The 23,925-nt window shown below is 35.4% G+C and overlaps 3 protein-coding genes and 1 pseudogene across 5 annotated transcripts; 3 read left to right on the top strand and 1 right to left on the bottom strand.

Moving 5' to 3' along the window:
* The first annotated feature begins 2,485 nt into the window (after window positions 1-2,485).
* LOC143579936 (outer envelope pore protein 37, chloroplastic-like) lies at window positions 2,486-5,679 on the top strand. The gene is made up of 6 exons (XM_077063111.1): window positions 2,486-2,495; window positions 2,861-3,169; window positions 4,020-4,295; window positions 4,652-4,746; window positions 5,356-5,476; window positions 5,545-5,679. Exons 2-6 carry the CDS (start codon window positions 2,861-2,863, stop codon window positions 5,677-5,679), a joined length of 936 nt encoding a protein of 311 aa, XP_076919226.1. The 5' UTR covers window positions 2,486-2,495.
* Window positions 5,680-5,912: 233 nt separating this feature from the next.
* LOC143579935 (DUF21 domain-containing protein At2g14520-like) lies at window positions 5,913-8,588 on the bottom strand (annotated as a pseudogene). The gene is made up of 9 exons (XR_013143555.1): window positions 8,435-8,588; window positions 8,254-8,330; window positions 7,634-7,717; window positions 7,282-7,395; window positions 7,109-7,195; window positions 6,795-7,022; window positions 6,640-6,713; window positions 6,138-6,567; window positions 5,913-6,068 (listed from the first exon to the last, which is right to left on the bottom strand). The product of XR_013143555.1 is annotated as a DUF21 domain-containing protein At2g14520-like (transcript).
* A 3,727-nt stretch (window positions 8,589-12,315) lies between these two features.
* On the top strand, window positions 12,316-12,933 carry LOC143579934 (pathogenesis-related protein 1A-like). The gene has a single exon (XM_077063110.1). It carries the CDS (start codon window positions 12,384-12,386, stop codon window positions 12,870-12,872), a length of 489 nt encoding a protein of 162 aa, XP_076919225.1. The 5' UTR covers window positions 12,316-12,383; the 3' UTR covers window positions 12,873-12,933.
* Window positions 12,934-15,674: 2,741 nt separating this feature from the next.
* On the top strand, window positions 15,675-17,849 carry LOC143579915 (uncharacterized). Of its 2 annotated transcripts, XM_077063088.1 has the most exons (4): window positions 15,675-15,799; window positions 16,623-17,228; window positions 17,352-17,589; window positions 17,620-17,849. In XM_077063088.1, exons 2-4 carry the CDS (start codon window positions 16,641-16,643, stop codon window positions 17,739-17,741), a joined length of 948 nt encoding a protein of 315 aa, XP_076919203.1. In that variant the 5' UTR covers window positions 15,675-15,799; window positions 16,623-16,640; the 3' UTR covers window positions 17,742-17,849. The 2 variants fall into 2 exon arrangements, with proteins under 2 accessions (XP_076919203.1, XP_076919204.1); XM_077063089.1 differs by lacking the exon at window positions 15,675-15,799 and having other exon boundaries at window positions 16,623-17,108; window positions 17,352-17,849.
* The last annotated feature ends 6,076 nt before the right edge of the window (window positions 17,850-23,925 follow it).

Below are 23,925 nucleotides of genomic sequence, written 5' to 3'. Positions count from 1 at the left end.
TGGTCTGCTCAAGGCTATTTTGATGGTGGTTAATTTATTTTTTGGGGGAAGGTGTCCTAAGGTGTTGGCAGAGTTTGTTGCGTCTGCCCCCCTCATGCCGCTGCTTAAACCGGACAATGGGATTAGACCTATTGCTGTGGGGGCCATTTGGAAGCGGTTGGTCTCTAAGGTGGCTATGAGGGGTGTCAGGAAGGAGATGGTTAAATACCTCGGCGACTTTCAATTTGGGGTGGGAGTCCCTAGTGGGGCAGAGGTTGTGCTCCATAGCGCGAACAGGTTTCTAAATCAGTTTCGTTCGGATGGGTCATTGGCTATGCTTACTGTTGATTTCTCTAACGCCTTCAACTTAGTCGATAGGACTACCCTTCTATATGAGGTTCGGAGTCGATGTCCTTCTATTTCTCTTTAGGTGGATTTTTTATATGGGCAGTCGGCTAGGTTATATGTAGGTGATACTTACATTAAATCCACCACTGGGGTTCAACAGGGGACCCTCTTGGGCCTCTCCTTTTTGCCTTAGTTTTGTATCCACTTGTTCACCAAATCAAAGATCGGTGCAAGCTTCTCTTTCATGCTTGGTACTTGGATGATAGTACGATTATCGGGGACACTAGAGAGGTGGCCAAAGCATTAGATATTATCAGGTCCGAGGGGCCTCGTTTGGGTCTTGAATTAAACGTTAAGAAAACAGAGTTATTTTGACCAACATGCAACGGGGTGAAGGTGCATGAGAGGTTGTTCCCTTGCGGGATTGGAAGGCCGGGGCTGGGTGTGAAACTCCTTGGTGGTGTTGTAAGCCGGGATGCGGGGTTTATTAGCAATTTGGCTATGAAAAGGGCATCTAGCGCTGTGGAACTGGTGAGTTGTCTCCCAAGACTTCGGGATCCTCAATGCGAGCTTCTTTTGCTTCGCTCATGTATGGGAGTCGCAAAGCTTTTGTTCGGTTTGAGAACGTGTCAACCTATGTATGTGGGGGAAGCTGTTTCTTTATTTGACAATGGTCTTTGAAGGGCGATTGAGGACATCGTGGTTTGTGGGGGTCCGTTCTTCGGGGATCTCCAATGGAGGTTGGCATCACTACCTACCCATTTTGGGGGGTTGGGTCTATGTTCGGCCGGGGGATGTATCTACATATGCTTTTGTGGCTTCGAGAGCAAAATCGTGGTGTTTGCAAGACCATATTATTCGGGGTTGTGATATTAATGGGTTGGACTCTGATTATGGGTGTGCGATGGATCGTTTACGTACTTCACTTCCAGATTTTGATGTTAGCGGGTTCTCTAATAAGGACACCCCCCCTTAAAGCCCAACATGTTGTGGCGAGTGCCTTATTTAGTGGAATCGCCCAAAGTTTAGAAGTGAAGTTTGATCTATCCCCTCGCCAAAAGGCGGTGTTTGAATGCCTTCGGGCTCCTCGGACTCAGGATTTTCTAACGGCCATCCCCATTGAAGGATTGGGCCAACATATGTCGGGTTTGGAGTATCGGGCTATCCTTAAATACCGGTTAATGATCCCTTTGTTCCCAACTGATGAGCCTTGCCCAATTTGTCGCAAGGTCTGTTTGGATTCTTTTGGAGACCATGCGGTGCATTGCAAAGAATTACCTGGCTTTAAATACAGACATGATTTGGTTAGGGATGTTCTGTGTGATGTTCTTAAACGGGCAGAGATATCTGCTAAAAAGGAAGCCCCTGTTAACTTTTTCACGGATCCTCTTGAATGAGGTATATTTTACGACCAGCTGATATTCTTGTGTTCGGGTGGACAGGGGAAAACACGCCTGTGTGGATCTTACAGGAGTGTCTCCTCTTGCTGGGCTCAGGGACCGTGGGTTTGTTGTGGGTTAGGCTGTGCTGAAGGCTTAATCGGGCAAAGTTGTTAAACACGAGGAAGCTTGTTTAGAGAATCAACATGTCTTCCTCCCATTTGCTTTTGATACATTTGGTTTTCTGGCCCCAGAGGCTGTGAATTTTTTGAGTAGGGTTCAGCGTGTTGTACATGGAACCTCTTTAGCTCCTAGGTCCCAAAGTTTCGTTTTTAATAGGATTGACTTTGCTATTCAAAAGGGGGTTGCGGTGCGGCTTGTTGCCCATTTACCTGCCACTTTATTGTAATCGCTTTGCTTAACCAATATACCTATCAAAATAGGTAATTGTAGGTGTGGCGCGGAGATTTAGCTTTATTATTATTATTAATAAAAATTAGAAAAAAATGAAGGAACATAATTGATCGTAAACGAGTTAAACTTAAATAAACAAACATAAACGTAAATAGTTGACACTAAACGTTGGGTCGTCATGCACTTGTTGCTGGCTCGCGGGGTATATTTTGAGTTAAATATAAATTTAGTGGCCAAACTCTCAAATAATAATAATAATAATAATAATAATAATATTGAAAAAGAAGGAGAAACTTGATATTTGTCTTATTTTCCCTCTATCTCGCGTCACCCGAATTATCTTCTTCTTGTTCTTGGTGAATAAATCAGAGTGAGGTTAGGTTTCTTTAAAAACTTATATTATATATATATATATATATATATTGCTGTAGCTAAGGTTACAAATCTCTTAGTTTCTGGGTATGTCTAGATCTTACTTACATTTCATTTTTATTTGATGGTAATTGAATTAATTAGGTTTTTGCTGGTTCAAATGGTAATTGTATTTTTGGGTTCCAATCTACTTGTCTAATTTTATCAGAATTAGTACCCAGTTTAATTTAAAGTTAGGGTTTTTATGATGATTTTAACTATAAATGAATGATTTTATTTATGGTGTGTGAAATGTGAATCTTCATAACTTAATCATATCACTTTTTTTTATTTTTATTTAAAAACACGAACTTGTTCCAGGGTGGGAGATGGTAGAACCGAACCCGAATCCTGAAACTCCTTCAACTTGGAGCCGACCATCTCTCCGAGTGACCACTGAGTTCGATAGCGACACCGGTCTTTTCTTCCACAAGGTGTCCTGCAAGCTGTTTGATAGCCTTGCCAAACTTAAGGTCTCCTTTCAGAACAACAGCAAGGGTCATGTCTCTGAGCCCCAAATAAGCTTCATCTCTAAACGCATATCCTGCCACTACGACCTCCAAGAACACAACGCTCTCCTCAATGCCTCCTTCGATGTGGCGCCTGGGTTGCACCTCACCGCTGCTCATGATGTCAAGGTAACGTATTTTTAACCTCACGAATTCAGAGTTAAGTATGTGTTCGTTTTGTATATTATAGGCCTGTAAATGAACCAAGTTTAATTAAACAAACGAACATGTACACATGTTTCGTTCGTTCAATAATGTTCATGAACGTTTATTCGTTTCAAGTTCGTTCATGTTCGTTTACATATAAATAGCAAATAATTAAATATGTTTATTTTACAAATTATATTACCCTCACGCCCTGGTTGCGGTGCGCGCATATAATGTATATATGCATGGGCCCTCAGGTGGGCAAAAGTGAAATTGCACTAACTTTGACGTTATTTTACTAATTTTGTGAAAATAACGTTAAAAGTGGTGGAAGGTTAATCAAGCATCATGTGGTGGCGTTGATGGCCGAAAGACAAAGGTACATGCACCAATCAGCCGGTGTCCCAATGGTTGAGTGTTATGTGCCTTATGTTCAAGGCTTGATACAAAACTACTATCGAGCCGGGGGTTTCATTGGAAGCAGTCTCTCTATTCCTACGGGGTAGAGGTAAGACTGTCTACATCTTACCCTCCTCAGACCCCTACCATAGCTTTGCTATTGGTGGGATTTACTGAGTACGATGATGATGATGAAGTTATATTACCGTAATAGGTTTTATATTTGTTTGTGTTTGTGTTTGTTTACGTATGTTCATTTAAGTTTATTTATCGTTGTTCATTTATGTTCGTGAGCTGTTCGTTTAGTTATTAAATGAACATAAAAAACACGGACATGTCCATTTTTTGCAACAAACGAGCATGAACACAAATATTTGACTGATTAAGTGTTTGTTCAGTTCGTTTACAAGCCTAGTTGATTTTGTTGTTTTAGGCGCAAGTAGGACAAGTGTCGATGCTTGCTGATCTGGCTCCTTCTTGCAAACTGGAGTTGACTTCTCTCCTTCCATCTGTCGGTTTGCCAAAAGCAACTGTAAGATTCCCCTTCGGTGAAGTGTCAGTACTAGAGGAGAATGAGAATGAAGAGGAAGAAGAGGTTGCAGCTCCTTCAAAGTTGTCGGTTAGTGGAATTCTGAAAGGTGAAGCTCTTAACGGGATCTGCAGTGCTCAGTATGCGGATGATACGTTGAATTTAAGATACGCCTTCAAGGTATTTACTTCTCTCTCACATTGCCCTTGTCCTCTTACTCTTAATAAATAAGACTCCCTCCGTCCCATTATAAGTGTCCTAGTTTGATTTTTCAAGTCTTTCTTGTTTAACTTTGACCGACAATATTTTTGTTTGTGTTATATAATACTTGATGTAAAATATATGAATGGATCGGGTTTTAAATGTATTTTACATTGATATAATTTTCATCAAGTATTATATGACACGGACAAAAATATTTATGGTCAAGGTTGCAAAAGAAAGACTTAAAAAGTCAAACTAGGACACTTATCATGGGACGGAGGGAGTAATAATAATAATAATTATAATAATAATAATATCTCTTTTTGTTGTAGGATGAGCAAACGACCTTCATCCCTACCATTAGTCTGCCTTCAAATGCATTAGCCTTCTCCTTCAAGCGCCGCTTTAGTCCTTCTGATAAGTTGAGGTAGAGTACACCACACTTGTTTTATCAAACTCAATTAGTTGATTTACATATGCATTGCTAATTGTTTGGCCTGTAAATGAACTGAACATTCATGAACTATCTGGTGGGACGCTCGTTTATGTTCATTTATCTAATTAAATGAACGAACATGAACAAAAATTTTAGTTCATTTAATTAAACAATCGAACATGAACACAAAATTTATTCCTTCGTTCGTTTATGTTTGTGAATGGACGTTTATGTTCATTTATTTTGTTTGTTTATATTTATTCGTTTATGTTCATTTTAATTTTTAATATATATAAGTAAGTAGTTATATTTACATCAACATAAAAGGGGATCATTTAAATAATATATATTTATTGTGTTCGTTTATATTCGTTCAATTCTGTTCGTTTTCAGTTTGTTTATGTTCGTCAACTATTTGTGTATGTTTTAAACGAACGAACATAAACGATCGCGAACATGCCCATATGTCCATTGTCTTAATGAACATAAAATATATAAAAAAATATATTTTTTTATCAACTTGGACAGAAATAATGTGCTCTGTTGTATTAAATTGAAGAATTTACAGATTTTCATAGTATTGGTGGTATGTATTTGCAGTTATTTGTATAACTTCGATACAAATTACTGGAGTGCTGTATATAAACACACGGTTGGCAAGGAGTACAAAGTGAAAGCCGGCTATGACTCAGAAGTACAGTTAGGTTGGGCATCAATATGGGTAAGCGTCGTTAAATATTATTTGTTATTATGTGTGACAAAAACCATGAGATTGATTCGGTTGTGTAGGTTGGTGACGAAGAAGGGAAAGCAAAAACAGCACCGATGAAGACCAAGGTGCAGTTGATGCTCCAAGTACCGAAAGATGATATAAGATCCTCGGCGTTGATGTTCCGTGTGAAAAAGAGGTGGGACATTATGTAATGAATGTATCCATAACTCACTTAAGAGAAGTTGGGTTGATTTTATTTTAATCAATTTAATTGATATTTGGTTTTGAGTTGATTCATTTCTAGCTAATTTCTTATATCAAGAGATAGATGGGTTACTTTTTTTTATAATGTTTTAAGATCAAGTGTCTATATTAAAATTTACGGTTTAATCTAAACAAGCCGAGCCAAGACCAAGACACGAGCCAAGTGGACTAAGCATCACAAGTAGTAACTAAAGGATATATGAAAATTAGACTGTGTGTACATTTTGTAAGCGATATCTTTCTTCCCGTTTTAAGTTTGACTGCATTAAACTGAATCGAAACTAATATGCTATTACGAGTTATCAAAATGGTGATCGGTTTCATCAAAGATCTCCTCCTGCACGCCACAGAAATGATCGTCAATACACGTCAATATTATGAGTTAGAGAGAGCGTTAAAAGTTTACCTGAAGTAGCTCTTCAATAACATCTTCCATTGTAATAATGCCAACAGCTTCTTCGTCTTCAGCAACTTTCGGAAGTGGTTTGCCTTCTATCTCCAAAATGTCCGAGTTCATATCTTTATTCCACTTCTTACTCCGGTAACTACCGTTACTTCCATTGCTTGGGAAACTCTTCCATTTGTGAAACGATCTTTTCGACTTTAAACTGTTCGATTTCTCACCGTCAACGTCCACTCGCACTTCTTTCACCACACCTACAAGAATCCCATTACTTGATAACCTTTATTTTTTTATTTTCATCACATTTGGTTTTGGCGGGAGCTTACCAGATGCTGGACTCTTCTTATGACATTGTTTCACAACAACCGCCATGTGACTGTGACCTTTCTGAAACTCATTCAAGATGTCGTATAATGGAAGAGTTTCGGGAACCCTAAGATCAAATAACCTGAATCAACACCATATTAATCTTGTAATATAAATACTTGTACAACGGACAGCGTACTTTGGAATTCTGCGAATGGTGACACTTTTTACTGGTATTTCGTCTTCGGAATGGATGGTCAACAAATTCTTTACCTAAAAACCGAAAAACTCAAGATTGCATTCTATGTAGCAAGATTTGAGAAAATCAAAAATCAAATATTATTATTATTATACCAAGACGAGTCCAATTATGTTTGTCGGTTGCTCGTAGTAGACCGGTACTCTGCTATGCCCTTTCTCTAGGATTAAATTCATCAAGTTCCGGTCAAGTTTAGCATTTATATCAATCGAAAATGTGTCTGATATTGGAGTCATTGCATCACTCGCTGTCTTCTCGGTAAGTTCAAGTGCTCCTGCGATTATTGTCGTCTCGTCATGCGTTAGCTCTCCTCCTTTCCCCGCCTTTTCACAGCACAAAATCAATCATTTTTATAAACTAAACACTATGTGTAATTTTGTATCATCATTCATCATGCATAGTTGCATACCTCATTACCATGTAAATTTACTAGCGTCTTTAACTCGGCTCTCCGGAAAAGAGCAACATGTTCTTTGCCCAACAAATAGTCTAGGAGCTGATGCAGATTAAATATTAAAATAATATTAATTTATTTATAATCTTTTAAAAGCATGTAACATGTATATATACATACATATATACCTTGCTTATTGGATATGTAACAGGAAAACAGACCCAAACAAGAACACGAACAAACGGAGCGACAGACGCACCGATGGCCAATCCATATCTAGTACAAACAGATTGAGGTATGATCTGGGTCGGAACATCGACATTAGTTTTTGATATTTCAAATAAATAATAAAGAGTATTAATAAAGAGTATTAATATTCGAGCCGGGGGTCTCACCGGAAGCAGCCTCTCTATCCCTATGGGTAGAGGTAAGACTGTCTACATCTTACCCTCCTCAGACCTTACCATAGCTTTGCTATTGGTGGGATATACTGAGTACGATGATGATGAAGAATATTTGAGTGTGACTAACTTAACTAACCTCACCAAACAGAAGTATTAATGTGACTGAAATAAGAATGGCACCCCAAGCTGTGACTAATGTATCCAGAAAGATAGGAAGTGCCTGAAAAATATAAAATAAATAAATAAAATAATAATAATAATAATAGTAATAAGAATATGTTAATTATTCATACTAATTGTGTTATAAAAACTAAACCATAGAACCCAAACTTGTTACTAAAGAGCTTAAGACCACACGTATGGAGGGGAAAACGAGCCCAAAATGCCAGGCACACCGTCCCCATCGCGTTTGGGTCTCGTTTTGAAGGTTCTCGTTGTATATACAACGGTGTGGTGGGGTGACTTGGCCAATCAGGTTTTTCGGCTTCATATTTAATTATATTTTTATTTTTATTAAAAAAGTAATAATTGTGTAATGATTGAAAGGTACACTAGGCCACTTTTTGCAAAAATAGTCATTACTGACTGGGGCGCCACGTGTCGCACAACCCCTATGTGCTTAGTTACCACTAAGCGTATTCTAATACCCAAACCTTTTACTTAAAAAAAACACATGGAGTAACAACAGGAATTAACTCTAATAATAATAATAACTTATATGTAACAAGTGAAAGTGTTACATAGTAAGCAGAGTACCTCCATTGCAGCAGCATTACAAATAAGAAGTGTGCACAAGAGTAGATGTTGTCTTGTGACCACTGGTAATATTTTCTCTGTACGTTGTTCATTTATTAATAAAAATCAACAATCTTTAATTCATATATATTTTCGACTATTAATCGACGAACACGGTAGTAATTAACTAATGATCGCCTACCCGCGTATTTACGATCTTTTGGAGTACCGGATTTAGCAAGAACTTCAAGATCACAACACTCAAACCAGCAAACAATACTAGAAACACTACTATCAAGATGTGGATGAAGAATTGTGACTCACAACACTCATACTCAACCGCCATAGCTAGTTTTCGGATGGATGATGATAACCGACAAGTGTATGTGTATGTAACAAACAAACAAACAAACAAACATATAATAATATAATTGTATAAAGGGTCGGTTACGTGTCTCTTACCTCTACAACTTTCAAGTACTTTCTTCATCTATTTATGGAAACATGAATATAAAAAAGCCTTGTATCACAGACTTTCGGTCTTATCCTTTACTTACTTTATTTTATTAATTCGTTTGTTATTTTTTTCAAACTCCATTACATTTTACTATTAATAATAATAATAATAATAATAATCTTTTCACGAGTGCATGTGTCTAAGAATAAATAAAAAGTAAAAGAAACTCTAACCAATGAGAAAATGACATGTATGAGTTTAGGCCTAACTACACACTAGTTAAGCCTATCATAGTGTGTGACTGTGTGAGTTGTTTTCCGGGGGAGGGAAATTTATACATAATCATAATTATAGTGAATTAAATTTTAACTCGATCTAAAGCATACATGAGATAACATGTTAAAAAAAAGATCCCAAGTAATCATGTCAATCAAGATCGATTACGCGTGTGGGATATTGATTAAGTTTCAAATGCGATAATTCATGAGAACATAACCTTTACTAGTAAGAACATGTTGAAAACTTATTTTTTTTTAATTTATGTCCGGATAGTGATATATCTTAATTATATCAGTTGGCTTTATATTACTACTTACTAGTTACTATTTCACTTTGCAAATTTAGAATTTAATGCGTAAAGAAGAATAAAAAAAGGACATGGTATTATTAAAGCAATAAGATATCATCGCATTTATGCCTGTAAAAGACAATCTCCATCATATGAATGAATGACATTAGATTCTTTGTTCAATTGTTCTTCTATAGTACAAAACTACAAAATTATCATTTTAGAGAATAAATAAGTTACAGTTTCTCTCCCTTCAATTTGTATTTTAAGGGCCGGTTTAGTAAACAAGAACCTTCGGCCTAGCTTTTCTTTCAAAAGTTTGCAAGCCCAGCCCAAAACTGCAAAGGCCCAATGTAACTCATCCTGTTTCCTGTATGCCAAAGTAAATTTCGTTAAAAAAAAAGTTAAGAATGGTTATACTTTTACTACCGGTGGCAGGATTATAGATAAATTTTGTACAAGAATTGGTAGTAATAGTGCTCTTATTTGTACAAGAATTGCTAGGCAGGCCGAGTTAAAGGCAGAATCAGGAAAAAATGCTAAGCATGAGAAGATGTGTGTTGAGAATCATCACTCATTCATTCATTTTGCTTTCGATACATTTAGGTCTTTGTCCCCAATGCGGGTACGTTTCTGAAAAGAGTTCAGCTGGCCGTGCACAGTAACTCAACAACGCCGAAGAACAATAACTTTGTTTCTAGTAGGATCATGCTATTAAAACGGGGGTGGCGGCGCAACTTATTGCCTGCTTACATGCCTCTATATTGTAGTCGGATCCTTTTATTATGATATTAAATATTTAATTATTAATGTATCTTCTTGTCACTGGAAAAGAAAACAGGTAAATATTCTTTCATTAAACATGAATGAGATTAACTTCCACCGAGGCTATTTCATTGTCAGATGTATCAATTTAAATAATTCAACATTTGATGTTTTTGGTTGAACGTTGATTATTCAATTAACTTGTATTTCATTGTTGTTTTCTTTGAATACATGTTATTAATATTATGGATTATGTAAATATACAAATGTAAAATGCTAAAGTTTAAATCATCATCCTAACTAAAATTTATAATAACAGTTTATTAAGTAGTAAAAGATGTTTAACTAACCTCCATCTTAATACTTATAGTTATACATAAGTGGTTTTGTATTTATACATTCAAGTAAACAAACATAATTCCATGAGTGATAAAATGGTCGATTTAGCTAAGTTATACACATGATATGATATGTTTAGCGAAGCACGTAAATATACTTTACCTGGATATGTTTTAAGAAAAAGAAATAGGGACAGGCTATATAATGTTCAAATCAATCACCCTTACTTACTAGCAAAATACAAGAATTAAAAAGTTAGGTTACGAAAAAAGTTATACCCCTAAAGAACAAACAAAAGCTTTTGTACAATAGCTCAATGATCACATCATCATCCCTCATTCCTTGTAGATTTTTAAATAATAAAAAATGTTCATTGAATTGCTAATAGGTAAAACTCCAAATATAATACGGTAGTTAACCGTCGTGTCATTGCCTCATAGGTGGAGGAACATTAACTAGCCAAACCAACAAATGTCAAATTTTGTACTTTAATTTAAAATAACCTCGTAAACGATTCTCAACAAGAACAAATCAAGAACGATAGAAACTAGACAAGATATACATGTTCACCACTTTGATGAATCAAAGACAAATAGAAATCAAATAGAATGAAACTAGACGAATAACAACATTCTTAAGATCCAAACATGATAATGAAACTACACAAATGTTGTGCAGTTTCTTTGACAATGAAGAATACGGTGAACTAATTAAGCTCTCTTGATATAATAATAACGAACGATATGGAGCCTCGCACACACTCTCTTTTTTTATAGTACCACCAAATACAAATGACTCGTGTTAATCAAAAACGGGTCATGGGTAGCCTACCCAATGCAACCGATAGCCTTTGACTTTTCTAGACCAAGTTTGAAGCTCATCGACTGTTGTCCATGCCCATCATCTAGTCTACTAGACCAACTACAAGCCCACCTATCAAATATTCAACCCTCATTAACAACACAAGAGCAGAGAATTAGAACAAAAACATGCAATATTTTGATTATACGAATTGAACTTACATATATTTCAACAATAAACATGTGTAATGTTTTAACCAAGTTATTTAACCCCTTTTTTTATTATTAAAAATAAGAATAATCATTTGGATCCCCTCTCCCTTCTTGCGTAATGGTGTGTGACGTCCCCATGAAGGTGATGTGGTAGGGGTGGCGCCCACAACACTTATTCTTATCGAATGGAAAAATCAATGGTTTTGGTCGACATGGAGTAGAATTCCATGTCTTTTAGCATAGAAGATTGACATTATGGATGTGAAAGAATACTCACATAATAATAATAAGTCAGGTCACCCAAAATCTTCCAAAGTTACCTAAATTGTTCTTTGCTACTAGTATTTTACCCAAATTTCTTAAAACACATTATTAATTGATTTGTTGTTTATTCACAAGTTTATGTTTGTTAGCTAACTAGCAGTATATTATAAATATGTAGATGGAAGTTAAGGGACTGTGTTAACAACATGCACTTGACTAATTTTCACAGTTGAATTCGTTGTTTTTATCTCAACCTACGTATAAAGGCTCTTTTTCATGTAAAACAACATATCATGAGTACGTAAACCACAATTGCAAATGGAAGAAACAATAACATGACGGGGTTAGGATTAACGTTAACCGACTTCCAAAGTATGACATTACCTAATGGGTGAGCTAAAATGGATCGAGTCTATAAGAAACAATATCGTACCTAGATCCCATTGTCGGTCCAATGTAACCCACCCCCCCCCCCCCCCCCGGAGGAGATTCAAGCATGCAATTTAGTTTGTTAATCACCTAATTAAGGTCATGTACTCTAGTGCTAGAGCGCAAACATTTATTTTACATGTAACGTAAAGACAAGTGTTGTTAACTTTGAACGGATCAAAATTATCATAATTTTAACTTAGTTTGTCATTGTTATTATTATTATTATTATTATTATTAATGTACTATAAATAGGCATGTAGATTCATGCATTTCAATCCACACCAATTGTTTACCAAAGAAAATAGAGCTAGCTATGGGCTCATTCAAACTTCACATTGCACTTATTTGCTTCTTAACTCTTGCCATGTTTCACATAACCCACGCACAAAACTCCCAACAAGATTACTTAGACGCTCACAACAAGGCACGTGCGGACGTAGGCGTCGAAAACATGGTCTGGAACGACACTGTGGCTGCGTACGCTGAGAGCTACGCCAACCAAAGGATAGGAGACTGCAATCTTGTCCATTCTGGTGGACCTTATGGTGAGAACCTTGCGGAGGGTGGTGGTGCGTTCACAGCTACTGAAGCTGTGAACTTATGGGTAGATGAAAAAACATTTTACGATCACACTAGTAATACGTGTGTTGAAGGTAACCAATGTTTACATTATACTCAAGTGGTATGGCGTAACTCGGATCAACTCGGATGTGCTAGGGTTCAATGCAGTAATAACGGTTGGTGGTTCGTTATTTGTAGCTATTATCCTCCTGGAAACTATATTGGAGAGTCTCCTTACTAGTGAACTCTATATAGTTGTGCCACTTATATAATATACAAATAAGTAAACATATGCATTTTCATGTGCAATAATATATTATATAAATAAATGATCGAGCTTGAAATGTTAAGTTCAATTTCTTGGTGCGTAATTTTATATAAAAGATTGGATATTGTTGTTGAAGTTGATACAATATATACGCATGTATAGAATACAATACATGCAAAAACAAAAATTTTATTGCATGATATATACAAAAGAAATATATAATTAATATCACACAAACTCTAAACCATATAAAATCATAATTTAGTGTATTAATGTACACATAAATGACCATCTAGATTATGTTACTACTCACTAGGCTGAGCAAAGTAACCGGAATAATCGTTAACCGAAGCATAACCAATATAATTGAACTAATTCTAACCAACAACTGATATAACCGATGGGTTGGCTTAATAAACTTATGAAAACCGCCAAATGTCAGTTGGTATTGGTTACAAATAAGTCTAAACCCGCTTTAACCGAATCGTCCTATTTATTTGACTGCGAAGTGAGAAATAGGGGTTTGAGTATTTGGTATTAATATTATGAATTATATATTTTATTGGATTATGTCATGTGATATTTTTAATAATATTTGGAACCAAACTTTTAGTCACAATTACATATTGGTCAGTGTTAATCGACACAGAACTGACTTATTATAACCTTCAACAATGTTTAACCGAAACCGTCATAACGGATCAGTTATTGTTTTCTACTAACCGACATAAGTTTGACCCAAAAACGCACCTTATAAATTAACATGAATAATGGTTTGACATCATCAGAAAACCTACGCATTCTTATAAATAAACATGAAATTCTTGATCTCAAAGCAACAATCAAAGCTAATATTCAAATAAGAATTATGTACCATTCTAACACCCGACTTGTTTGTTTGAAAAATCCACCAAATCTTTCACGTCAAGTTTAAAGTCCAAACTTACTTATGAAAGTGTAATTGATTATTTGAATGTTGAAATTCCACCAAAACTCATTCTTTTTCCAATTTAATCTTGGATATCATCCAAATTAAATTCAATGATGATTATAATCAACTCTAATAGATTGGTGATGGTCATATATTATTTTATAAAAATCCTATTTTATGTCAACGGGTCAATTTTATCAAGAACTTATGCTATCAATTATTAACTAAGTTGCACAATCAAAATCAATTTATTCTAACAAATCATCATGTATGATGATTTTATGTTAATTATGCCTAAAACAACTCTACTTTATATAAAAAAAATACCACATGGGTTTCACAACACACTCAAAATCCTAATATCCATGAGTAGTTTGCAAAAAAGATTTACCAAATGATCTTCACTTGCCTCTAATCATCGAAGGTAGAATTGCGTTTATTCACTAGTTTGTGCTTTAAGATGTTTTAATAAACCAAAATTGTGTGTCGTTTCAGTAAAAAATAATACTAGATTGTCATCAAAAGTATTTAATATGTTGTACCATTATACTAAAACGCTTTAATTTCTATACGTAATATAGAGAGAATGACAATAAGTTCATTATAACTAAAACCTTAAGGACTGGCATAAAAGATTTGATGGTTGAGAATATGAATATTTGCCTATTTATAAAAAAAATGAAAATTTTATAACTTTTACTTTATTGTAAGATTCTTATTTTTATTGTTTTTAGCTGAAAAAAGATATGTTTTGAGGAATAAGTGATAAGATGCATATATAAAAATTTCCATGTTAAATTGGAACCAGACCATTAAATCGTCATATTGGTTGGCCCAGCCAAGTGGCCCTGTCTTTAAATTGTATCAATTCAACTTTACATAATAATCTATACTAAACCATACAGATACACATACTTTAATAGATGTATATCTTATGAATTTATCATCACTTAAGACAAATTTACTTAAGACTTATTTACCACGAGACTTCTGGCATAGCGGCTGATTCTCCTAAAAACAGGTCGCATTGTGTTGAAAGGCGGTTTAACCTGGTTGTTGGGGTTTTTGTCTACAGGAATTTTCAAGCCAGATCTAAATAGTCTTGGAGCAGTTGAATTCATTGTACGATTGTTTTGTTTTTATTATTTTTTTCAAAGGTTTTTTCTTTTTCTTTGTGAACTTTTAACTGAATATAAAAGTAGTGTTTACATCGAAACAAAGGCCAAACAAGCAACAAGTTGCGTCTCTCTCTTTTTAAATTGCAAAATCAATTTTTTTTTAAATACTACATTGTTAAATTCTAGAATTATAACATTACTATGGTGCACAACCCGGATATTTTCAGGAACCGGAACTGGGTATAGTCGGGTATTTGACCGGGTTTTCATGATTTTTTTCGGGTAGGGTTGGTTCGGGTTTTGACAGGGTATTTCCGGTTCCTGCGGGTCCGGGTCGATTCCAGGGAGAAATCCTTTACCAAGTAGCACTCGCAGGTCGGGTACAGCGTTTCTGAATCAGGTACGCTAGATCGGGTTCGAAACCGGGAATTTTATTCTATGCATGACCTGTTTAACCTATAGAACTTAAAAGTATGGTTTAAGGCTATATCTTATAAGTTATAAAAGTACATTTGTTCTCTTTAATTAAAAAAGTGATGGCATAATTATAATAATAATAAAATAAAATAAAATAAAGAATTTGTATTTTTGTAAAGAACACAACACCAACACAGCACAACTCAACACCCCATCCCCAAACCTGTTGTGTTGTGTTGTGTTGTGTTGTGTTCTGTTCTGTTCTGTTCTGTTCTTCACTAGATCCACCTCCACAACACACACACACACACACACAGTTATTAACAGAAGATTCTTCTATGTCTGTGTTCAACACTGACTCAAGTGTAGAACAAACCCACCCCCTTTGATTGACTTGAACAAGACATCTATCTAATCTACCTTTACCTTTACCAGTTAAAACTCCAGGTTAGTTTGTTAGTTAGTTAGTAGCTGTCTTTTGATATCCTTAGTTAACTTTCATTCAAAGCAACTCTGCATATTTGATCTAACTAAACTAACTGCTTCTTCAACCCACTATTTTATTTCTTTTTAGTTAGGGCTTCTGATTCATCAAAGATCCTACCTAGGGTTTCTATTATTATTATTTTCTTAATTTACTCCCCTAATTTGCCTCCGAGTTTATCCGATTGCTGATTCGGGGTATGCAATATTATGCAGTTCGGTTAATCGGTTATGAAGCTCCGCTATGGTTTGGTTAATTTCGTTTAGTTAACCAAGTCAAGTTTTAACTAAAATTTATTTATTTATACTAAATGAACATGTAAAATGAATCACCGGCGTCAAACGGAAATAGAATGAATGTTAATACTTACATACATATTCTCAAGGATTTTCATTACAACATTTACTCGTATACCCAGCTCAAACATATACATATACATATACATATACATATAAACATATATTCATTTCGACATAGGCATGTTTGATTCTTTTCCGTTCGGTTATGGGATGCCCTTAACCATCATTTAATCTCGGTTATCGGTTTATTCGGTTCGGTTATTGGTTAGTTTCGGTTAAAGATTAAAGTTGGCTGCTGATCATAATATGTGCAAGATATCTCTAGTTGTTGCTTTCTGTTAAGAAAGCTTCTTCTTTTAAGATGTTTTGAATTAATCTTTAATTCTGGAAAACAACATCTGTAACCTTAAAGTGTGGTTTTGGAAATCAAAATTTGTAATGTATTAAAGTATGTTATGTTGTTTATGTTTCCAGGCTATATAGTACACGAATATGTATAGATATTCACCTATCCGAAACCAGAGGTCGAAAGGGATCAAGACCAAACATGTTGTGCAACTTTGTTTATTAGTTGCTGTCTGCTTTTGGTTAATCTTCCAAGTCAAAAGGTCCCATGACAAGAAGAAAGAGTTTGATGCCAACATCTCGTTAAACACGCGTGCTGCTGAAGCTGATCATGAAACCGTTAAGTTTGGAAGAAAAGACCTTCAACCGAAACTAGAAGAAACAACCACACGAATAGAAGATGCTCAAGAAGATGAAGACGACCAAGATGAAAACAAGCACGAGGATGAAGATAAGACTGAAGAGGAAAAAGATGACGGGGGAGGGGGTGGGGATGATGAGATCGATGAAAAGTCAAACGTGGAGATTGACCGTGATGAGGTGGATATCATAGATGAAGATAAAGAGACCGAAGAAGGTGAAGAGAAAGACGGTCAAAGTCAAACTGAAAACACGGTTGAACAAGAGAAGTCAAACATGGAGTTTGACCGTGATGAGGTGGATATCGTAGATGAAGACGACAAAGTGAATGAAGAGAGTGAAGAGAAAGATGGTCAAAGTCAAACTGAAAACACAGTTTCACAAGAAAAGTCAAACACAGAGATTGATCGCGAGGAGGTGGATATCGTAGATGAAGACGACAAGGCGACTGAAGAGACTGAAGAGAAAGATGGCCAAAGTCAAACGGATGAAAACAAGGTTGAACAAGAAAAGTCAAACATTGAGATTGACCATGATGAGGTGGATATCGTAGATGAAGACAAAACGAGCGAGGAGAGTGAAGGGAAAGATGGTCAAAGTCAAACTGAAAACAGGGTTGAAGATGTATCCACCGAGCACACTCATGAGGCACGTGAAGAACACTACAAGGCGGACGATGCTTCTAGTGCAGTTCTTACTCGTGATCCCGAAAATGAAATAAAAAACGGGACTTTAAGTGATGGTTCAATTACGGATGTTGGTTTAGTCGAGAACAGGTCTTCTCCAAATACCACAACCACTCATGTGACCGAAACAACACCAAATTTGACACAGATGTTGAACGCTGAAGAAAACACTTCTGAGGAATCAAGACATTTAGACAACTGAATGAAACAAGAACATGTGTTGTGATTGTTATTAGTTATTGACTTGTGTGGATTGTTCAGTGTCAAGCATTTGGTATGTATAATCGATCTTTCGTTCACGATGAATCAGTTTTTCTGTTTTATTCATCCTAAACTAACATCAGGTTCATGCATAATGTTAGATAATACTAGTTTAATAAATAACTAGTTTAAAAATATGATTGAGGATAAATGACCAAAATGTCCATTTTACCTTTGATCAGCTTTTTCTCAAAAGTCAACCCAAATGTAGTCCACCTGCCGACGAAATTTTCAACCAACAAGATTCTGTCACACGTAAACAAATATTGGCGATTACAAAAAACAATCTCATCAACAAAAAAATCTTGTCGGAAGAGAGAATCTCGTTAGGGATGCCAAATTAATTCTCGTTGGGGCGCCTAAAATCTTGTAGGTTCGATGGTTTTTTTTTTTCAATTATGGGCTTCTTGAAGAGACATTGACTTGGTTGCTTGAAAAATCTAGCCGATGATGATTATTAAGTAGGCGAGTCAATTGGTTTTGGGCCTTCGGGTGTACATTTTGGGAAAACCTCGTTCAAATGGACAAAATTTTATTTTGAACAGTTAAATGGACATTTTGGTTATTTTATGTAAAGAGTTAAATGCCATTTTTGTACATGTAATTTGTTCAATTACGAAATTTTTTTACCGTTTTCGATTTTATTGCAAATGGCTACATCAATTTTTTAAAACTTGTCATTTTGGTACTTTTTTTCTAACCCCGTTAATTTTGTCCATTAAGTCAAGGGTAAATTGGTAATTTCGTTTATTTTATTTATTTTCTCTTTTGAGCTTAGTGTCATTTTCATACTTGTGGTTTGTTCAATCATACAACTTTAGTATCTTTTTTGAATGTATTTCTATTGGATATTTGAATTACTTTTCGATCATAGGCAAACCGAAAGAGACATTACATATAACAATTAAAAGGTCATCTCTAACCCAAAATGAACAGAACCCCCCCCCCCCCCTTGTCGGCGCTTTATCGATCCTTCAAACTCTAGCCATTGTTCATTGTAACGGGGCCTCATATTTGGACGTTGGATTTACTCATAAACGCAGTTCGTTATATCAGAGATAATTAAAACATTTCGCGGAAGTAATAAAACTTAAAAAACATTCTTTACAATCATCCAGAATCTTGTCTTTTTAAAAACATAACATAAAATATAGCAATAGATATCATGACAAATCTTCAGATGCCAGCTTCGTCCAATCCTGCCATGTGTCTTCCTCAAGCTAACTGTCTCAATCTATTCACCTGCGTGCATACTAAAAGTCAGCTACGCCGAGTGAGTTTTAGTTAATCACATAACATACAATACCTTCTTACATTACATACTTAAATGCATATACTTTCATTCTTACTTTCATACTTTCTTTCTTTCATACTTCATACTTTATATTTCTTTACAAACATAATCATACATTTTAAAGAGCCTTTTGCCCTATAACCTCACAAATATTATTAGGGTTTGCCACCCTTAAAGAGTCTCTCGCCCTATAACCTCACAGATATTATTAGGGTCTGCCACCCTCCTTCACAGATATTATTAGGGTCTGCCACCCTTAAAAAGCCTCTCGCCCTATAACCTCACAGATATTATTAGGGTCTGCCACCCTCCTTCACAGATATTATTAGGGTCTGCCACCCTCCTTCACATATATTATTAGGGTCTGTCACCCTTTACCGTCATTTCCTTCATATCATACTTTCCTTTCTTTTCATAGATTTTATATACCTTCTTACGTACTCGTTAATCTATAACATACATACATCATACATACAACATATATAAACAGTCACCTCTTTAAACTATCCCCTAACAATACATGCAATATCCGAAGATCGTTCATGTACCGTCAAGCATTCATTCATAACCTTCACATAACATAATAGGCATACACTTACCACTTAAGGTAAGTGTATTAACTAATCACATCGAGTATGCACACAACCCTGAAAACATAACAAGGAATGGGGCTAGAAACTCACCTGAATCCTGTTACGCTCTCCGTTAATCGTTATTCCCTTCTTGATCTGTGCACGGCTAATTGTATAATATTTACATGTATCAATTAACTACTACTACTCATATCGTATTTCTATCTTTATATAACCCACAACGAACGGGGGTCCAGGGGCAGCGCCCCTGGCAGCGAGGTTCTAGGGGCGGCAGCCCCTAGCGGGGTCCAAGGGGCAGAGCCCCTGGCTGGGGTTAAGCTGCCAGGTCAGCTTGGAAAAATTTTATTTTCATTAACTTTCTTAAGGCATTTTCCATTAACATTTTAAATTATTTTCAAAGTTGGGCTTGTTTGCTAAGCCTAAGATAATAGGTCAGTTTGCTTTATATTAGATATGGGCTTAGCCCAACTGTTCATTATGGTATCTGGGCCCAACTGGATTTAGGCCCAAAACCCAACAGAATGGGGTGGCCGAAAACATGGCCGAGAACCCTTTGGCAGAGAACTCATGACCGAGGACCATGCTTGACCGAAAACACATGTTTGGCCGAGAACCCGTATCTGACCGAAAACCTTTGGTGACCGAGAACCCCGAGTCACCGAGAACCCTCGTTGACCGAGAGCTCTCGTTGACCGAGAACCCATTTTGGCCGGAAACCCTCAGTCCTGGCCGGGAACCTTCAGGTCGTATGCTTTCAGCTCATTTTTCTACCTTAACGTTTCTTTCCTTAGCTCAGTTAACCATTTTATGGTTTATACCATGAACTTAACCACTTTTCTCCACCATTTTAGCCGTTATACACCCATTATCACCATGGCTACAAGATCTAACCCGTTTCAGACATAAAGCTTAAACCTTTATAGGGTTAAAACGTTATAAGCTAGATCTAGGGTTTATCTATGAGCCGTATATTGCCATAGGTCTATTAAGTTCATTCTAATCATCAAGTTTGCATTTTTATGAAGCATTTAGACCCGACCTACTCTAGGGTTAAGTTTCATAGCAAACCGTTCATAAAAACGTAACCTTTAAGGTTAAAGAACAGACCTTTAGGTGTTTCTAAGGTCACGGCTAGCTTGGTACGTGATCGAGGACTTGTTAGCTCACTTGTATGATCAAAGATCCTATGTTTTGATGCTTGGTCTTGGGTTCGGATGGTGGCCGACGGCTATGGAGGTGTATTTGGCTTAAGTGTGTGTTTTAAGGTGTAGGCAAATGTGTAGAATGAATGGAAATGGAAAGGATTAGGGTTTAAGGGGGGTATTTATACTCCCTTAAGCTCATGGACCTAAGGCTCATCTTTCCTTTTTAGTTCATGATTAATTCCATTTAATAGCCTACTTATTTTTCCCTTTTTACCATTTTACCATCTATTTATTAACTCAAGTAAACTTTTCCGATATAACGAGTCAATATGCAATATTATTATTATTCGAAATTTTGGGATGTTACATTCATCTTCAAGTTCAACGAATTACGATATGGTGCTTTGCCCATGTGGTTCGTTAATCATCGTTCGAACATCTTAGAAAGGTATGTTAAAATACTAACTTTGTTCACCTCTAACCTAATCAATCGACATTGATCTCCTAATTTTTGAGCTAATTGATGTTATATTGAAATGTGCGAATTTGTGGGATTGTTATTTGACTTGTTCTTTTGATGTGTCAAAGAGCTACTGTTATCATACCCACTACCCAGAATTTTGAACAAAATTTACGCACATGAAGAAAATGTAAAAACAATGGCTAAGTTAAACTCAGATCTTAAAGCTACCGGAAAAAATTGGCAATCAAGAACAAAAAAGCAAATATATATATATATGTTAAGTATTTCATAGCTGTTTTTCATCTTCTATCATATATCTTAGTGACCTTTTAATTACAATATGTGGTATGTAATGTCTATTTTGGTTTACCCTTCCATAACATAATTATGCAACATAAGCAATCCGTAACATAACGTGAGATTGGTTTTATTTTTCCTTTTAATAAGTTATGGTTTGCGAGAAATAATGTTTAAAAGGAGGGGACACAAATAAAAAAAATGTTATAATATTAATGAGAAAGAAAATGATATTACACAATTCAACCCCTCACCTGTGCACCCGCCAATAGCCACTCCATCACACCACTACCACCCCACCGTTCACCCATCAAATCGCCGGCTTCAATATGAGGTCAATTCCTCTGACCCAGCATTCCATTCAGAGGTCAATAATCAAGATACTTTGTCTAATACATTAATTTACATGTTAAATGAGACCTTAAAATGATGATTACAAATTTGAAAATACTTCTTCGTATACAAATTTGTATCACATGTTGTGTTTAATGTGAAGACACCTTTCAGACATGCAATCCTATTACCATATTGTGTTTGTCGCATTTTGGACTACAATTGTATCACATGTTTTGTTCTGATTTGACCTGAGACACTCATCGAATACGTACTGCTCATTTTAAAAAATGGTTACTTTGGTTCAAGTCAAAACTACTTTAGTTAAAACTAATATAGCCTCAAAGGCCTATGTAGGATCTTGTATTTATAGCAACTCGGTTTATCATCAATTTATTATATATTATGCTAAGCTACATACAAATTCAATCATGAGAAGTATTTTAAGAATTACAATTAAAATATCATTCCCAACTTATTGAATTTATTTTTACCTTTAATTTTGTTTATTTTTTTTTCAAATAACCGAACTTATTTTTTTTTGTCATTTGACAAATCTCGTGTAATACACGGGTTCAAAGGTTAGTAATTAATGTTAACATCCTCTAGCTTACAAAAGGTGAAAGGACTCTTTACTACTAAAAAATCAAATCCTTCCAAAACATGATTCACAAGTTTACATTTAGAAAATTACTACCATAGTTTTTAAAAACTGAATAGGTTATAACAACCGCTCTGCGATTTCACTTAAAATATATACTTGAACATATGCCATAAAAAATGTGACTTCCAAATTAACAATTTCATGAACAGAGATGTCATAACAAAAATGTGACTTGAAGTGGTAATAGCAATAATGATTTATATGATCTATTAACAAATAACAGATAAGTATAAAGGCAAACCAGAAGTAAAACTTACGGCGAATAAAAGCTTCATCAATAACCAAATGGTTGCCGTGAATGGTGACATGTATTCTTGTTCCATCAACGTTGGAACCGCCACCACCTTTAAACTTAACCATCGTTAACTAGCTTCTTTACAAAATCCCTTCAACTAGCATCACTTAATAACATAGGCAGATTGAACACCAGCCCAGTGGGGGTTAGTCACCCACTTAAATCTAGTGAGCCTTTGTAATAATTAAGTTTTGTAGTGGTAATTTGGATTAAAAAAATTAATTAAGACCTCTTCTGTTTTTTTAATTAGCCTCATATTCTGTATTTCTTCCAACCCAATAAAGTGTTAAACAATCCCATTCTTTTTTCTGAAATGATCGATTTAAAAAGATTTTAATTATTATACGAAGAAGACAGACATGCAGACGATTCATAAATATCAAATTCGTTTGGAGAAATAGTTTTACCCGTTGGAATCGCAATGGTGAAAGATTTTTTTCAACGATGAAGATTTTAACGACAAATTTGCGTAATCGAAATGGCAAGGACTTTTTGAATGCTTGTGTAATTTGTATCATCGAAAAGAAGCATTTTAAAGTGTTTTCAAATAACTGTAATTGAACGTTTTCAAACAATAAAATCACGTATAGAACGACTGTAATATGTATTTTGTTTTTCTATATTTAATGTAGTTCACTTTATATTTTTATTGATAATTTTCCCCACACTGAGTTAAATGTCTGGATCCGCCATTGCTTAATAAGTTAATATTCTTCTTCTTCCTTTCTTGTTTTGTTTTTTTTTAATTAAGAATTAATCATAATCTATACTATCAATTAAACTAGTAATGCTTTTGACTTTTACGTTTATTTTCATTGACAACTTATTCACTTAATAGCATAGATTTCTAGTTCATTTCCGTCAATTACGTTCAGTGATTGACCTAGAAATTAAACCTAAGGGAGCGACATAGATATACTTGTTAATTCAATGCGCTGATGATTGAAAAATTAAAAACTTAAATAGAAGAAGATTACATAGAAATGGAAAAAAGTACAAATAATGTTGCTAGAAATAATTTCACAATACGGCGTCTAAGAT

The sequence above is a fragment of the Bidens hawaiensis genome, unplaced genomic scaffold (assembly GCF_021521415.1).
Source record: "Bidens hawaiensis isolate Kalapana, Puna unplaced genomic scaffold, B.hawaiensis_p1.1 tig00030168_1, whole genome shotgun sequence".
In the NCBI taxonomy this organism is placed as follows: domain Eukaryota; kingdom Viridiplantae; phylum Streptophyta; class Magnoliopsida; order Asterales; family Asteraceae; genus Bidens; species Bidens hawaiensis.
Note: the sequence above shows the minus strand (reverse complement) of the source record. Positions and strands in the feature narration are given on the sequence as shown.

Excerpts from the sequence above, each read along its gene's own strand:
- LOC143579936 (XM_077063111.1), top strand. The coding sequence starts at position 2,861 with ATGGTAGAACCGAACCCGAATCCTGAAACTCCTTCAACTTGGAGCCGA. Across the intron at positions 3,170-4,019 it reads CCGCTGCTCATGATGTCAAG|GCGCAAGTAGGACAAGTGTC; the intron begins GTAACGTATTTT and ends TTGTTGTTTTAG. Across the intron at positions 4,296-4,651 it reads ATTTAAGATACGCCTTCAAG|GATGAGCAAACGACCTTCAT; the intron begins GTATTTACTTCT and ends TTTTTGTTGTAG.
- LOC143579934 (XM_077063110.1), top strand. The coding sequence starts at position 12,384 with ATGGGCTCATTCAAACTTCACATTGCACTTATTTGCTTCTTAACTCTT.
- LOC143579915 (XM_077063088.1), top strand. The coding sequence starts at position 16,641 with ATGTATAGATATTCACCTATCCGAAACCAGAGGTCGAAAGGGATCAAG. Across the intron at positions 17,229-17,351 it reads AAAGTCAAACTGAAAACACA|GTTGAACAAGAAAAGTCAAA; the intron begins GTTTCACAAGAA and ends GATGAAAACAAG. Across the intron at positions 17,590-17,619 it reads AATAAAAAACGGGACTTTAA|TCGAGAACAGGTCTTCTCCA; the intron begins GTGATGGTTCAA and ends ATGTTGGTTTAG.